General features: G+C 49.0%; 4 protein-coding genes across 4 annotated transcripts; 2 read left to right on the top strand and 2 right to left on the bottom strand.

Annotated features, from left to right (window-relative positions):
* Positions 1 to 995: 995 nt before the first annotated feature.
* Z518_03615 (uncharacterized protein) lies at positions 996 to 2,370 on the bottom strand (the record flags this gene model as incomplete). The annotated part of the gene is made up of 3 exons (XM_013417325.1): positions 996 to 1,571; positions 1,627 to 1,812; positions 1,885 to 2,370. The coding sequence occupies 3 exons, from the start codon at positions 2,368 to 2,370 to the stop codon at positions 996 to 998; spliced, it is 1,248 nt and encodes a 415-aa protein (XP_013272779.1).
* A 1,687-nt stretch (positions 2,371 to 4,057) lies between these two features.
* Positions 4,058 to 5,044, bottom strand: Z518_03614 (uncharacterized protein; the record flags this gene model as incomplete). The annotated part of the gene is made up of 1 exon (XM_013417324.1): positions 4,058 to 5,044. One exon carries the CDS (start codon positions 5,042 to 5,044, stop codon positions 4,058 to 4,060), a length of 987 nt encoding a protein of 328 aa, XP_013272778.1.
* Positions 5,045 to 5,649: 605 nt separating this feature from the next.
* On the top strand, positions 5,650 to 7,292 carry Z518_03613 (uncharacterized protein; the record flags this gene model as incomplete). The annotated part of the gene is made up of 3 exons (XM_013417323.1): positions 5,650 to 5,872; positions 5,932 to 6,128; positions 6,192 to 7,292. The coding sequence occupies 3 exons, from the start codon at positions 5,650 to 5,652 to the stop codon at positions 7,290 to 7,292; spliced, it is 1,521 nt and encodes a 506-aa protein (XP_013272777.1).
* Positions 7,293 to 11,827: 4,535 nt separating this feature from the next.
* On the top strand, positions 11,828 to 13,883 carry Z518_03612 (uncharacterized protein; the record flags this gene model as incomplete). The annotated part of the gene is made up of 9 exons (XM_013417322.1): positions 11,828 to 12,045; positions 12,110 to 12,329; positions 12,382 to 12,490; positions 12,573 to 12,588; positions 12,617 to 12,811; positions 12,921 to 13,051; positions 13,104 to 13,255; positions 13,307 to 13,577; positions 13,630 to 13,883. 9 exons carry the CDS (start codon positions 11,828 to 11,830, stop codon positions 13,881 to 13,883), a joined length of 1,566 nt encoding a protein of 521 aa, XP_013272776.1.
* Positions 13,884 to 14,758: the final 875 nt, after the last annotated feature.

The following is a 14,758-nucleotide window of genomic DNA, read 5'->3' as shown; positions in this document are numbered from 1 at the left end:
GCCTTGCAATCCCTCAGCCACTTGCCCTTGTGAGTGGATTCGAGTTGCGCTCACTTGACGACTTTGGGGGGTTTCAGCCAAGTTTGGGTATGCGGAAAGCATTCTGCATGATACTTGTTAGGAGCTGTCCGAAACTTGATGCGGCCTGTCGTACGGGTGCAATCCAAGCCGGATTTCCGGCATTGCGTGCAAGCTGGACGCGTGCTGCCGGTAAGTGCATCATCTCGGTGATAGCTAGAATCACATTTGAGATGCTTTCTTGTGGTCTAAAGTCAGTATAATTCTTGTGAAGGGTAATGTTAGTTGGAGACATATCGGCAAAAGTCGCAAAGAGCTGCTCTGTGTTTGCGCTGTCGATAAGGGTGCTTGGAGCGCGTGGATGCACTGCCTTCATGATGCGTGCTGGCACTATCAACCAGGCTGCCAATGTCCTCCGGATTAGATGTGGTGAGATTAACCATATAGACAGCGTGAGGAATATGTAGGGGAAACGTGTGGCATATCGTTTCTTGTCGAACCTGAATGAGAACGAGATTGGGGCCGATAAAGAGTAAAGTAAGAGGAGGAGAAATTGTCATGATCATTATTGGGCCCCTCCCTTTATCTGCTTCTCCAGCAGCCTGAATGTCACTACCAACATCACTGTCGGTACGTTGGCCTGTGATCTAGGCTTCCTCCACAATATCGACAACGGCCTTGCTTGGCTCTTTTGTAGCCGATCTCTGGTTCTTGCGCCACTGCTCGGCGTACTTGACACCAAATCCGTGTTGGAATACGGCTCGTATCTCCTCGAAAGTCATGTTGGAATACTCTGGGAAGCAGAAGAAGACGAAAAGCCATCCCAGAACGCAAAGAGCTACGTAAAAGTAGAAAATGCCCGAGGGGGAAAAACCCTTCATCATAGACAAAAAGGTCGATGGCACAATGATGTTAGGACCCCACACAAAATGTTGAGCATCATCGTGCCCATGGCTCGAACCTCCATAGGAAGCAATTCATTCGCCTGCCATGGGACGCACCCGAGTCCTGCGGCATAGAAAGCGACAAAGAGAATCATGGCGAGCGACCAGGACCAAGATCGCAGACCAGCCAAGATTGTCCGACGTCACTTGAAGCGTCTCCCGGTCAATCGGGACCCAGTGGAACGATATGGCGGCCAGGAGGAGGCACACGAGCATTCCCCACATCGTCCAAAGGAGCAACTGGTGACGACCAACGCGGTCGATCAAGAAGATTGATGTGACGGTGAAGAGCCAGTTGACGTAGGCTACAGTGGTCCCGACCGCAATGGGGTTGCTGAAGCCGACAATAGCAAAAAGCGTGCTCGAATAGTACATGAGAGTGTTGAAGCCGCACATCTGCTGAAACAACATGAGACCGCAGGCTGCGATACAGGGGCGAAGGTTCGAACGAAAGAAGAACAGGGCTTTCAGTGTTTTAGCCATGGTCATTTCTTCGTAGAGGGCTTTGACTTGGGTGATACCAATCTCAATCGAGAGCACTTTGTCGGCAATCTGATGCTCGATTTCATTGGGGTATATCCGGCGGATGACCCTCGCACACTCCTTGCGCTCGTTATAATAGAGAAGTTGGCGAGGGAGATTCGGGGCACCAGAACAATAGGACGCCGAGCAAGATAGACGGGATAGCCTCAAGACCAATCATGTATCGCCAGCCGTGAGGGGAGTGTTCAAAGGCGGCGTCAAAGACGTAGGCGAGGACAGAACCGGTTCCGAGGAAAATCATGTCAACGGAGATCATTCTACCTCGGAAGCGAGCAGGTGAGATTTCGGCAATGTAAAGTGGGACAATCTGGTCACGGAGGGATAGAAGTATCAGTAGTGATTCTTAGGCAACGAGGGCTAACCGTGGAAGTGAGCATACCATGGAAGCTGAGCCAACACCGAGACCAATAAGGGTGCGTCCGACCGACATTTGAGCAATGCTGTATGCAGTGGCTTGAATGAGCGCACCGAGCGTAAAGAGAATCGAAGCAAACCAGGTAGCAGGCTTCCTACCGAATTTATCGGCAGTGATATCCGCAATAATAGCTCCAATACAAGCACCGGCAGCGCACAGAGTGACGATCAACTCCTTCTCCGAACTCGATAGCTTTTTGTTGTCAAGGTCCTTGCCTATTACCACTAGGACACCACTGATGACACCCGTATCATAACCAAAGAGCATGCCTCCAATGGCCGTGGCTGCCGCACACAACCAGACGAACGCTCCAGGTTTGGTGTACTCGATGGTGTCCAGGGCATGGGCTTGTCTGAATTCCGACACGCCGACTGTGGCATCGACGGCGGTGGACGATCTTTTTTCAATGTGGAGGGCGTCGACCGGGACGTCTTTTAGCGCTGCCGCCATCTTGAGGGCTCAACGGTACCAGAACTAGGAGAGGGTAGACTTGATATACGGGTCAAGTCGAAAATGCCCAGCGAGGTTAGCTTGCGAGGTCAAGCCGGGAGCAATAATGAGAATGTGAAATGATGAAGGAGACTGGTTACTGAGAAGTTGAGCAATAATAATATCGTGCCAACCGATCGAGCGATGGTGAGGTTATATACTTTCCAGATTCTTAGCTTCTTGTGGAGAAAGCAGAGGGCTGGATCGGGGCTTTCACACTTGTCGAACAAGGTCTCATTGAACGGCCGAACGGTAGCAAGTGCCCCTTTTGTTGAAAAGGAGGTTATCACCCCTATGCAGGTTTTAGGGGTAGAAATAGGAGAAGAAAAGGAGTCAACTCAACGTGTATATATACCAGTAACCTGGGAGGACCGGTTAGGTGGTATACAGAGCATTCAATACATCTCAAGTTGCACCCAGTTTGACAGAATGAATGTCCCGTCCTGTCTCACTCTTGTCCTGGTAGCGCCTCGCTACTCCGTCGGTAATCTACTTTCGTCTCGATGGTTCTCTCTAGTGTAGTCTTCGTCTCCTTCTGATGACTCCAAACTAACAACCTTGCCTAGGTCTTCCAACTAGTTGAGCATTCCTAGCGCCTGTGCTGAGTCAGTGTCGTCTCTGATCTTATCTAGCGCCGTATCCGGTCAGATATTGTGGTAGCTTGTCGCAGAAATGCAGGACGAACGGCTGGTCGGTCATAGGTTCCGTGAAAGAAAGGATGGATAGATAGATGTTGTAATAATCGACAGATCGATTAATAGGCTCTGGTCGATCGGTAGACTCTAGTCGCCATGGACGCTGGCCACTCGTATAGGCACTGGTCTCTTCTGGACTCTGGTCTCTTCCATGGACGCTACGTGCATGGATTATGTAAGGGGGCAAGCAAACATGGGTGGGTATAAAGATGGCGAGAGCATTGAACTTTTCTTGTAATTAGAGCGTGGTGTGTGGTTGCTCAACAGCTTTGACGACGACATCCTCCCTGAATGACAGGCACTCAAGTGCTAAACCGTTCATCACCTTTACAATACTTGATCTACATCAAAGATCTCTTTGAAATCATCTATTTTGAAAATCTGATGAATACGCATTGAATATAAAGGAGACTTCTCGGGCATCATTACGACATAGGTTGTGTCTTCTTGCCCAATCATTACGCCTCAGCTAGCCGGTGCATCAAAAGTAAAGCCGTCCAAAGGAAAAAAAGGTAGGGGTGTGTGTATTTTCCGCGGGGGGGGGGGGTTTACTGTACGTTGCACTGTGGTGCAGGAGGAGAATCGGACTAGGAACTTGTACTTTCAACACTCCCATAGCGGTCATAGCTGTCGTCCAGAAGCGAATCCTCGTCCGGGACATTGAAAAATTGCACAGCGCCACACACGAACCGTGTGTCCAACCCATCATTTGAACGTCCAGAGCACTCTTCGCCTGGATTGATCTGAAGAGCTGTCCCATTCTCTCAACAAACGAGCAACCACGTTAGACAAATTCACCCCCCAAAAAACCCCCGCTCTAGTCGTACTGTATGATTTGATATGTATTAATTATGGGCACCGTTCACAGTCGTTCTGAATCTACTCGTTCGTCAGCCATTCCACTCTGGTCCCTATCGATCCTTGGATCAAGAACTCTCATAATTAAGTTAGTATTAATTTGTCTCTGAGGGTTTTTGGCCTATAATGACGAAATTTGGCCAGTAGCTATGCATATGACCTCGCTTCAGCTCTTTTCTAACTTCTGCCAGGTATACTTCGAGCTGCTCAACGCTCCACCCCAAAAAGTTGACAAAAACCTTCATACTCAGGCCTTGCATACCATCCAAGAGTGCCACCAAACCATAGACTCCAGCCTCTTTCAGACGCGGGTCCTTCGGCCATGGCCCGATGGGCATTTTGTATGGTTTGATCTTGACATTAACGAAACCGGCTTCGCGCATTGCAGAAGCCATCTTTTCTGGGTCAATTCGTCCAGTCATTCCCATCATTCCCATCCCCTCGTTCCATAGGGTCACCCATTCGGATAGTTTACTGTCTGTAGGAATAGTGTTGTCATCGCTAAGGACAACGCAGTCGAACTCCTGGTTTTCAACCCAACCGCCAGGCTTCAGGCACTTCCATGCCTCTCTGTAGAAATGTGGCCAGCTTTTTATGCTGAATCCGTTCATGAACCTTGTGTGGACGAGGTCGAATCTAGAAGAGCCATATTCCCAGCGTTCATCGGCGTCGAGAATCTCAAACTGTAAGTTCGGAGGAACAAAAGTAGGTTGAATAGGCGATAGGTCGAATCCAATCACCGAGGCCGCGGGAAATTCATCCGCCACGTCCATGGCCCAAATTCCCGTTCCCGTACCTACGTCCAAGATGTCTGTCGGCGATTCAAGTGGTGCGTGGAATGGTTTGTTTTCGATGCTTAACCGCATACTGTGATAACTAAGATCCATTCGCTCTTGCTCGCCATCGTCGTTAGGGACATGATATTTGCCGGCATGATATGCGTGGTAGGTCCGACCATTTTCCATTTCGTAGTTGTATATGCTGGACTGGACCGAATGCAGGGAATATGATCCCTCAGAGTACCCAGAATCGTCCGCCGCGGAGAGGGAATCCCATGCTTCAGGCTCGATCGAGAACTCCATCGCAAATCGGAACGATAATTAACTAAATGAATGCAGCAATAGTCATGGAGTCCGGAAATGCTGGCGTTATCGAGGATCAATATACTTCGTCTGATCTGAAAGTCCGATGTATGAGCAAGAACCAACCTCCGTGGATTCAAAAGACTCTTATTTAGTGGCCCAACAACCGGTAGAAACTGCAACGATTTCTCTTGCAGCAAACGTAAAATGTTGATTGGCGAAGCGGGAAACGCCGTTCACGGGGGAGGCGGGCCAGGTTGGCCCCGGCCGAATGGATTTGCATGCCATCTGATTGTTAGCCAACTGGGCGAACCAGGCCGGCTACCCGGTGAGCCCCTAGTACTGCAGCAGCCCCCGAATCGATGTGCTGTCACTCTACTACAAAGACCACACCGGATCCACCCCATTCAGGGCCATTCCTCTCTAGTTCTGCCTAGACAGACTTGACGCATGCACAGGAAGCCATTTCACATCTACTTTCTAGACCCTGAAATCTTTCCCTCCGACATGCTTTTAAATTTTCTTGTCAATATTAGTACGTGATCGATCCTTATCTTCCACGCTTGACATGTGTGAACTTCACAGTTCCCTTTCCCTGATTCACCATGCTTCCTCGCTCGGAAACCTTGCAGACTCAGACTGGAGTGATCATCTTCACCACCTTTACACTACTTGTCCTTTATACTGGTGTTTCCCTCTACGTCAACTACCGAAAATGCCCCCAGATCAAGGGCCCTCGGCTCGCCTCCGTCTCTGATCTCTGGCTATTTCGTACTACCTCGGCAGGACGAACGTATGTGGACTGTGCAGCGGAGCTGGATCGATATGGTTGGTCTCCCTCCCCCCCGAGGTCTTGACCGGTTGCAGCCCTAAGATCATTTGTCAAGGATCTCTTGTACGCATAGCTCCCGACAAGGTCGTTACCAATGACCCTATAATCTGGGCTCACATGAGTGCTCCACGGTCCAGATTCACCAAGGGCACCTGGTACGACCCCACAACATTAAATCCAAAACACAAAAACTCCCTTTCGCAGCGGGACGATAAACTTCACAATGTCCTTCGAGCGAAGATGACAAGAGGGGTAGGTAACCCCGTTCGCGACATTATTTTCTCCTCTAACGTATTGTCAAAAAAATAACAAAAGTACTCCGGCAAAGAAATCCCAACACTCGAATCCAATGTGGATGACAGAATCAATGATATGGTCCTCCTCATACACAATGAATCTAGAAAAGGCAAAGCCATAGATATGGCTCGGATTGCCCAATATTTCACACTGGATGTTCTCACACAGCTCGCTTTCGAAGAGCCCTTCGGCTATCTCACCAAAAACGAAGACGTCTTTCAATATATCCAGAAAGTACAAGAATTTCTCCACATTCTCGAACTTGCGTCAAATTTCCCCTTGATCCACCGTATTCTGTCGAGCAGAGTCATGCTGGCATTTGGTCCGAAGCCAACGGACAAGCTTGGAATGGGCGCAATGCTAGGAGTCGCACGACGAGTAGTGAACGAGCGTTACGCTCCGGATGCCAAAATCAAAGAGGATATGCTGGGATCATTTATTAAACACGGCCTAAGTCGAGACGAGGCAGAAAACGAAGCAATACTCCAGCTCCTGGGAGGCTCGGATTCAACTGCAACAGCCATCCGCATGACCTTTCTCTATATTCTCACCAACCCGGCCGTATATGCCAAATTAATCCACGAGATCCATGCCCATAGGCACAACATCTCATCTCCCGTGATCCAGAGTTCCGAGGCCCAGAAGCTGCCTTATTTGCAGAGCTGCATTAAAGAAGGCCTGCGGATCTGGCCTCCCCTTGCAGGGTTGCAGGGCAAGGTTTCCCCACCAGAAGGCGAGATGGTCAATGGATACTTCATTCCCGGAAATATCGAGGTTGGCTGGAACCCGATGTCGATGCAGCGGCGGCGAGAAATCTATGGTGAGGACGCTGAGATGTTCAGACCAGACCGTTGGATTGAAGCGGCTGCTCTGGATGACGGTGGCGGCAAAGTCGCCTTGATGGAGAAGACCTTGGCACTGGTCTTTGGATTTGGAAAGTATGGATGTTTAGGGAAAACCATCGCCCTGATGGAGTTGGATAAGGTATTTGTTGCACTGTTCCAGAATTTTGAATTCGCGCTGGTGGACGTAGTCAATCCGATTCGGACTTTCTGTCATGGGGCGCACCTCCAGTCCGATATGTGGGTTCGAGCAAAGCAGAGAGAGCATCATGATTAACTTTGAGGGATATTCATGAGAAGATGATGCCTCGGCATCGCCACTTTGAGAAACTCCTGAATTTTCGTCAGCCGATAAAAACGCTGAGACATATGTACACAGACAGCTGGAGGGCAAGTATTTTGTCAGACTTCTTGTGCGACTTGTATTGAAGGAATGCTCTCGCTCTCCAAATGATTGTAGCATAGAGCTCATCCATATACACTATCTTAAAGCGTTCCAGAAACAGAGTTCCCCTTTGATTACTCCGGTGCTCATGTGGGTCAATGAAATCCCTTGGATACCTCAGATGTCCATGATTGCAGTAATTCATCGACAGTTACCTTCAAAAAGCCTAGGTACTAAAAGGATGCCGGAGTCTATCGGCTGCTCTAGCCCTCCAATAGTGCCAACATTGAGCGATGCTTAGCCAGTCGCATTTCTCCCGATCCCGACTGGTCAGAGACAGTCTCGGCCGACAAAGACAACCCTATCCTAGGGAGCCCAGGTACACCCACGCGTCAGCTACGCTAGAACTCTGCCCTCCTCTGAACTCCAGAACGTCAGGGTGTTGCCTGGAGTCACTACAAAGCATAATCAGTGCGTAGTGGGGAACAAGCGATTCCGAGTCTGAGGCTGGTGACGATACAACAATGGACATCTCCTCGTCGTCCGTGGCTGTCATCGAAAGATCTTGGCTGTAGGTAAGAGAATCACTACTACTTCCGGGCCGACAGACTTGCTGAGATTGTTATTAGTCCTCCAGGTTTAAATCGTCAGAATCACTTATAAGTGCTTCCAACACCAGTAGGTTCCAGGTCATCGGATGAGGGGGTAAGACTGGTTTCACAGAAAAGGGGCATGGGTAGCGTGGGCATACTTAAGGCATGCTGTTACGGCACAACCTGGCGGGCTCATCGGAGCCTGCCGGGTGCCTGCCATAGACCCACTGTAGCTGTCGATAGCCTTGTGTGCCTACGTGGGAGCTCTGCGGCATAACTCCGTCACAAGGCTATAAGTATCTAGAATAGCCTCGCACTGCTTTCGTGTTCTTTGTCTCTCGTCTTGTACTTATAGTGCATTGGATAGAAATATCATTGTCGGATCTTCACTCTCGCCCCAGTATACATCCCCACCCTGACACATGCACAGTCTTTGCCCATGCATTTGACGAAGATCGGACATTAGACGAACGACCCTCTCAGGCATGGAGATACTGGCGACTTTCGATTCAAGGGCTCGAATGATTCCCAAGGTGAAGTTGCCGCCGAACCAGGGTCAATTGCAGCCGACTTTGTGTGAGAGAGGAACAGAAATATGGAGCTTGGATGGCAGAGAGTGGTGTAGAAGTTTTATTGTCGGAATAGGCCACGTCAAACCAGGTCGAACTAATATTCCGGATAATGTTGCTTCTGCCACCACCAGCAACTTCCATAATGTGAATCTCGGGCCCCTCGCACAGATATCTTGCTATAGGAAGTCGTAGAAGAACCTTTGAGTTGTCACAAGGATTTTGTCAACGCCACATCGAGAACAGCCAGGGACTTGACACAAGATCTCATCGGAACACGGAAAGGATGACGGCCGCAATCAGTGCGGGATGGTGGTATGGACAGAAGCATGAGTAAAGTGCTCGAGATTTAAGCACACTGCGGGATTTTGAGGGGACGTGCCAAATACTAGAATTCAGCTCGCTGGCGAATGGCTAGCGAATGGCTAGCGAATGGCTAGCGAATGGACCTACCAACTCTACAGCCCCGAGTCGGCCGATACAAGCCTATTTCTGCTCGACAGCTGTAACAACAATCCTAACGAAGGGTAAGGATCTGTTACGAGGGGTGTAGGGAGAGGGATCATAAATCGTTGCGATTGCACAAGGTAGGGTGTGGAATAGTAATGTACTGAAACCTGTCTGTCTACCTTTCGATCCTTTCATCTCTTTGCCCTTTTTCGGCGTCCAGCCCCCTCTTTTGTCTTCCTCCCACTCTACGATGGCTGGGAATACGATTAGAGAGGCTGGGGACTTGTGGGTGTTACAACAGCTCCTACCGCGGTACCGCGACCCGTCCAAAAACTCGACCTTCAACTCGAACAATTCCTTTAGGCCCTCGGTTCCGGCGGCGATGACCGTCGAGTCCTGCTCACAGTCAAAGTACATTTTTTTCCTCGTCCAGTGGACAGAAAGGCGCAGGTCTGCCCATAGACACTGGGTTGGACCTTTAAGAGTGCATGAAATTCCGACCATTTCACTTTCATCTCTGGGTACTTCTCGGCGACGTCTTCGTCGACTGGCACTGTGGAAGAATTGTCAACTATTTGTCGAAAGCTGAATCTGCACGGCTACTGAGACTTACAAGTCATTTGTGTCGTCACAGCCCCGGGATGTGGCGCATAGGTGTGGATATTGGTCCCGAAACCGTCGATACCAAGCTCGACTTGCAGGCACGAGGTGGTGTCAAACTTTGTGTGCAACTTGAGGTGAAGGAGTGCTCTATCTACCTGTCGAGTTGCTGAGGGTTCTTTTATAGACATGCGAACACCTCGTCATCGCACAGAGTAACCACAATCAACATCGTCGTCCATAGTGACCTCTCGCCAGCGTTTCAATGGTGGACCCCATAGCCCCTGTCCGACAGGTGGCCCTGATCAAGGCCGCTTTTCCAGAGGAATAGGCAGCTGCAAAGGGAAGAGCGATAGTTCCTCCTCGCGAAGCGATATTGATGATGCATCCTTGGCGGCGTTCCCTCATTGCCGACAGGAACTGGAAAGTACAAGCCATGGCCTGACCTCGTTCAGTTTTCAGTCCCCAAACAGTGACTGGTTATGGTACTTACCCCTTTGAAATTTACTTCAATGTCTTTCCAGAACGCCTGAAATGTTTCCATCGCTAGTGGACGGCGGAAGTTTCTCCCTGCGTTGTTCACCAAATACCTTTTCCACAGTCTGCTCGTCGGTAACGTCACACGCGTAGGGCACTATTTTCACGCCATAACTTTTGCATTTCTCGACCGTTTCCGCTTGCCGTTCAACGTCAAAGTCAAGTATGGCAAGGTTTGCTCCTGTCTTTGCCAGCGCCTCCGTAATAGCCTGACCTATTCCTGCTGGGGTTTTAGTAGACCTTAACCTATTATTATGAGACAGGACAGCAACTTTTCCGTTGTTCGTCCCTGCTAGGTTTTCCCGTGCGATAGCTGAATACACCTCCGTGTTCAAGCTTGGGCGGGTCACGTTGGCGATGACGTTGGCCTCTTTCTTTTCGCACGAGAGTTCACCTTATCTTGTAGGTCTGAACGGCGGTACGTGGCCAAAAGTTAAAGCCCGACCGCCCTGGTATAGGAAATTACCCCATAGTGAACAACACCGACACAATTACCCTATAGATTGTGTGCCATGTAAGCCCGACGCCCACCCCCCAGATTATACCTCCGTAACGACACTCCGACCACCGCAACCGCCCCATATCCCCCCCGGTCCCTAAGTGAGATACCCCCCCCGCATCAAGACATGGCACCCTATAGTCCAACGAAGTACATTGAGTTGAGACAAATCCAGTTCTGTCAACTAAGACTGTTGCACCAACACCTCACCGCCTGAAAGATGGAGCTTAGACGTTTCACCCTAACGAGACTGCTGGTCGATCTGAACGGATTTTTAGGCTGTTCATGAAGACCTTCTGAGCACATTCATTTATGCTTGCTATCTATTTAGATGTGCTAGTCTAGATTTAGAAAAATTATGTTCCCTTATTGTTCACCGCTCTACTTATTTATCCACTTCTGGGAAAGGAACAGGATCCTCACCGTCTGTTTGCCATTCCTCCGTCGTTGGGCAAGCCGCCTAAGAACTTGGTGCGTACGGCCATTCTGCTATTTTAGCAAGTACCTCTGGGAAAATCTTCTGTGATTCTGGACTAGGGGGTTTCGGCTGAGCACGCCGAATTAGCGGATCCGACATGGCAAAATGATAACGTTCCATACCTGTTGCTATGTTAGACACAACTGCTCCTAGGTGCAACGAATAGAGATGGATATCGTCAGCCTTGTGTATTGTAAGTCGACCTCGGCTTGCACACATGCAGTCAGGCGAATTAACGCGTTCCTGCTTGTGTGGTAGTCTGCCATCAGAGGTCCAGTACATGTCCCAACTTCTTAAAGGAAATCCAACTTTGAAGAATCTCTCTCAGTGCTTCCCCACAAAATAGGGCGACAAGTCGATTTGCTACCCCACACTCCTCAGTCAAAACTTCCGAGTCTGTGAGGTAAACGCGAACAACCACGCCTTCGTAGTTTCATCCAGGGTTCGAGACAGATTGAACCTTGACCAGGAGAAGTCTTAAATTGCATAATTTAGGCAGAACCAGTGCATAACGAGGCGTACGGCTTTTATCAGTATCCGTCAAGCCCACCAGCGCCTTACCGAGTGCGGGTTGCTTCACAAGGTCTACTCGCCTCAGGTCGACATCTTCAGCTTCCTATCTTGTCTACAAGGACTATAAGAAACCTTCCTGTTGAGCACTATACAACATATGATATAGGATATTTGTCTACAACGAAACAATGGCTGTCCAAGTCTTCGTTCAGGCCAACAATGTCCTTGCGTTCTTCAGCATCGCAGCTGCGGTTTTCTTACTGCAGAAGATTTTGTTCACGCCCGGAACCAAGTATCACTACCCTCCTGGGCCAAAGGGGATTCCTGTGTTTGGCAACTTATTTCAGATGCCACAGAAATATCCTGGGCCACGACTGATGGAATGGGCGAAAGAATATGGAGACATGTGCGTACAGTACTCACTCGAAAGATCTCAGCATTGTCAACGCCATCGCTGATGCCTGGAAAAGGTTCACGTTGAAACTTGGTTCGAGAAAATGGGTCTTTCTGAATTCCACCGAAGCAGTTCGAGATCTCTTGGACAGGCGCGGGAGACTCTACATTAGTCGACCAGTATTTGCGATTACTCAAGACATTGCGTTCGGCGGCAAGAGGGTAGTATTGATGGGGTATACGGAGACTTGGAGAAACCTCCGGAAAGTAATGCACCAGCTCCTTATGGCCAGTAATGTGAGTTCAGAGGTTGTGAATAATCCGGAATGGGGGCTGACATCTATTGAAGCAAGAAACATACAAGCCATTCCAGGACGTAGAGTCCAAGACAATGGTCTGGCAATTTTTGAAATCTCCAGAAAGATTCTATGAGCATGCAGCTCGTTATTCAAACTATGGTAAAACATGAACTGAACGATAACCTATGCTAGAAAACTGACGTTCGCTGTGAGTAGTAATCTTCTTGGTGTATGTTCCCAGACCTGTTGATGGATGTGTATGTATCGCGTTAACTGTCGATCCAGTGTATTCGGTCGGCGGACCAGCATGCAGGAGGAGAATACTAGGCTGCTTTTCTCTACCAGCGAAGACTTCTTATCATCACAGGCCACACCCAGTACTACCTTAGCGGAACAATTTCCAGGGTTCGTAAAAGCGTTGCCCAAGCCTTTACAATGGTTCCGACCCAACGCAGAAAGGATATACAAGAAGACTTTTGGGTAAGACCTCGTAACACCATCACCGTTTTATCCGAGACTGTTTGAAATGTCATTCATTTCAGAAAAGTCTACGAAACAAAAGAAATTAGTGCTGACATGTACCGGGCAGTGTCTATACCGCTTTCCTGAATGAGCTTGCGCAACGTGTCAAAGATGGGCAGGACCCCCAATGTTTTGCTCGAGGTCTGACTGATGTGGCCGAGAAATACGGCTTTGACGAAACCCAGAAGGCTTTCTGCGGTGAGGAAAATAAAGAAACTCTTGGGTCGTCACCAGGCTGACTGTATTTTAGTCGGTACCATAATCGAAGCTGGAAGCGACACAACCCGGAATCAGGTGATTATATTGATTGCAACTGCAGCAAAGTTTCCGGAATGGGTCGCCACTGTACGGAGGGAGCTTGATAAGGTCTGCGGTGACGCCGAGAGATTGCCCACATTCGATGTAAGTCGCCTTTATCGCTGTGACTTAATGTCTCTCCCTAAAGAATAACAGGATTGGAACGAGCTACCGTATATGATAGCAGTGATCAAAGAAAGTCTCAGATGGCGTTCCAATCTAACAGTACCGGGAGTGCCCAGGACCTTGATTGAGGATGATGAATACCGTGGCTTCAAATTCGAGAAAGGGACCATTTTCACCTTCAACAACTTCGCAATCTGCCATAACGAGAGAGAATTCTCCCAGAATGAGTATTTCAGGCCGGAACGGCATCTAAACGCAGATCTTCAGGATGCACTTAAAGGCCATTTAGGCTTTGGCGCAGGTATTGTCGTCCCTAGACGGCCGAGTCTTCTATGATTCTCTAACCCGAACAGGGCGACGGCTTTGTCCAGGCCATCACGTGGCAATGAGAAATATGTTCATCACCTTCTCGCGGCTGCTTTATTACTTCGACTTCAAGGAAGTCCCAGGAGCACCGATTAATGACTGGGAAATTGAAGCCATGGCCCATGAAAAAGCACCTTACGAAATCCAAATCATTCCCAGAAGCGAAGCACATGTGCGACTTATTGAAAGAGAATGTGAACAACTAACAATGGAATTGAATGAATTGGAAAAGGGGAAATGAGGGAACTACACACCATTATTTCGTACACGTTGAACCGGACAGATATTGGAGGTTCCTCAGCAGGCGATACTCGCAAAGAAGATACTGTCAAACTTTTTGTGCAACTTGAGTGGAAGGAATGCTCTCTCCTCTATCTACTTGTTGAGCTACTGAGAGTTTCTTTATAGACATGCGAATACCTCGTCGTCGCGCAGAGTAACCGCCAGTAACGTCGTCCATGGAAACCTCCTACTGGTGTTTCAATGGTGGAGCCTATACATTTTAGCCCCCTGTTCAACAACACTCTATACAAGCAATCTCGAATTGAATCTAGTAAGGCTTATCTAGGTGGTCCACGGATTGGATCCGATGAAATGCCACGACCCATTGAATCTGATTGTCAAACTTCTCGTGCAACTTGAGATGAAGGAGCGCTCTGTTCTCTATCTACTTGTCGAGGTGCTAAGGCTCCTTTTATAGACACATGAATGCTACATCGTTGCACAGAGCAACCATCTGTAACGTCGTCGCCTGTGGAAACCTCTCGTCATCCAACACTGATCCATGGATCGTCTAGGCGTCGAGGCTTATCCGGTTACGAAGCATGTCGAGTGCGACTAGTAAAGGCTGTCTAGATGGTCCACAGACTGAATCCGATGGGCGACGGGGGATTTCATCGGATCCAATCCATGAACCACGTCGAGTGGGAGCACTCCCGGGGAGGCACATGGTCCACGGATTGGATCTGATGACAGTGATCCCGGAAAATATTTAGTCCGATAACGTTGAACTGGGAAAAGATTAATCCGACGGCGGTGATTCGGAAAATATTTGATCCGTTGGGGTGGCTCACTCATCGGATCCAATCCATGGACCAGTCGATGTCGAGTAAGAAT

Source organism: Rhinocladiella mackenziei, assembly GCF_000835555.1.
Source record: "Rhinocladiella mackenziei CBS 650.93 unplaced genomic scaffold supercont1.3, whole genome shotgun sequence".
NCBI classification, from domain to species: domain Eukaryota; kingdom Fungi; phylum Ascomycota; class Eurotiomycetes; order Chaetothyriales; family Herpotrichiellaceae; genus Rhinocladiella; species Rhinocladiella mackenziei.
The sequence above is the reverse complement of the archived record's forward strand: the minus strand, read 5'-3'. Positions and strand labels throughout refer to the sequence as shown.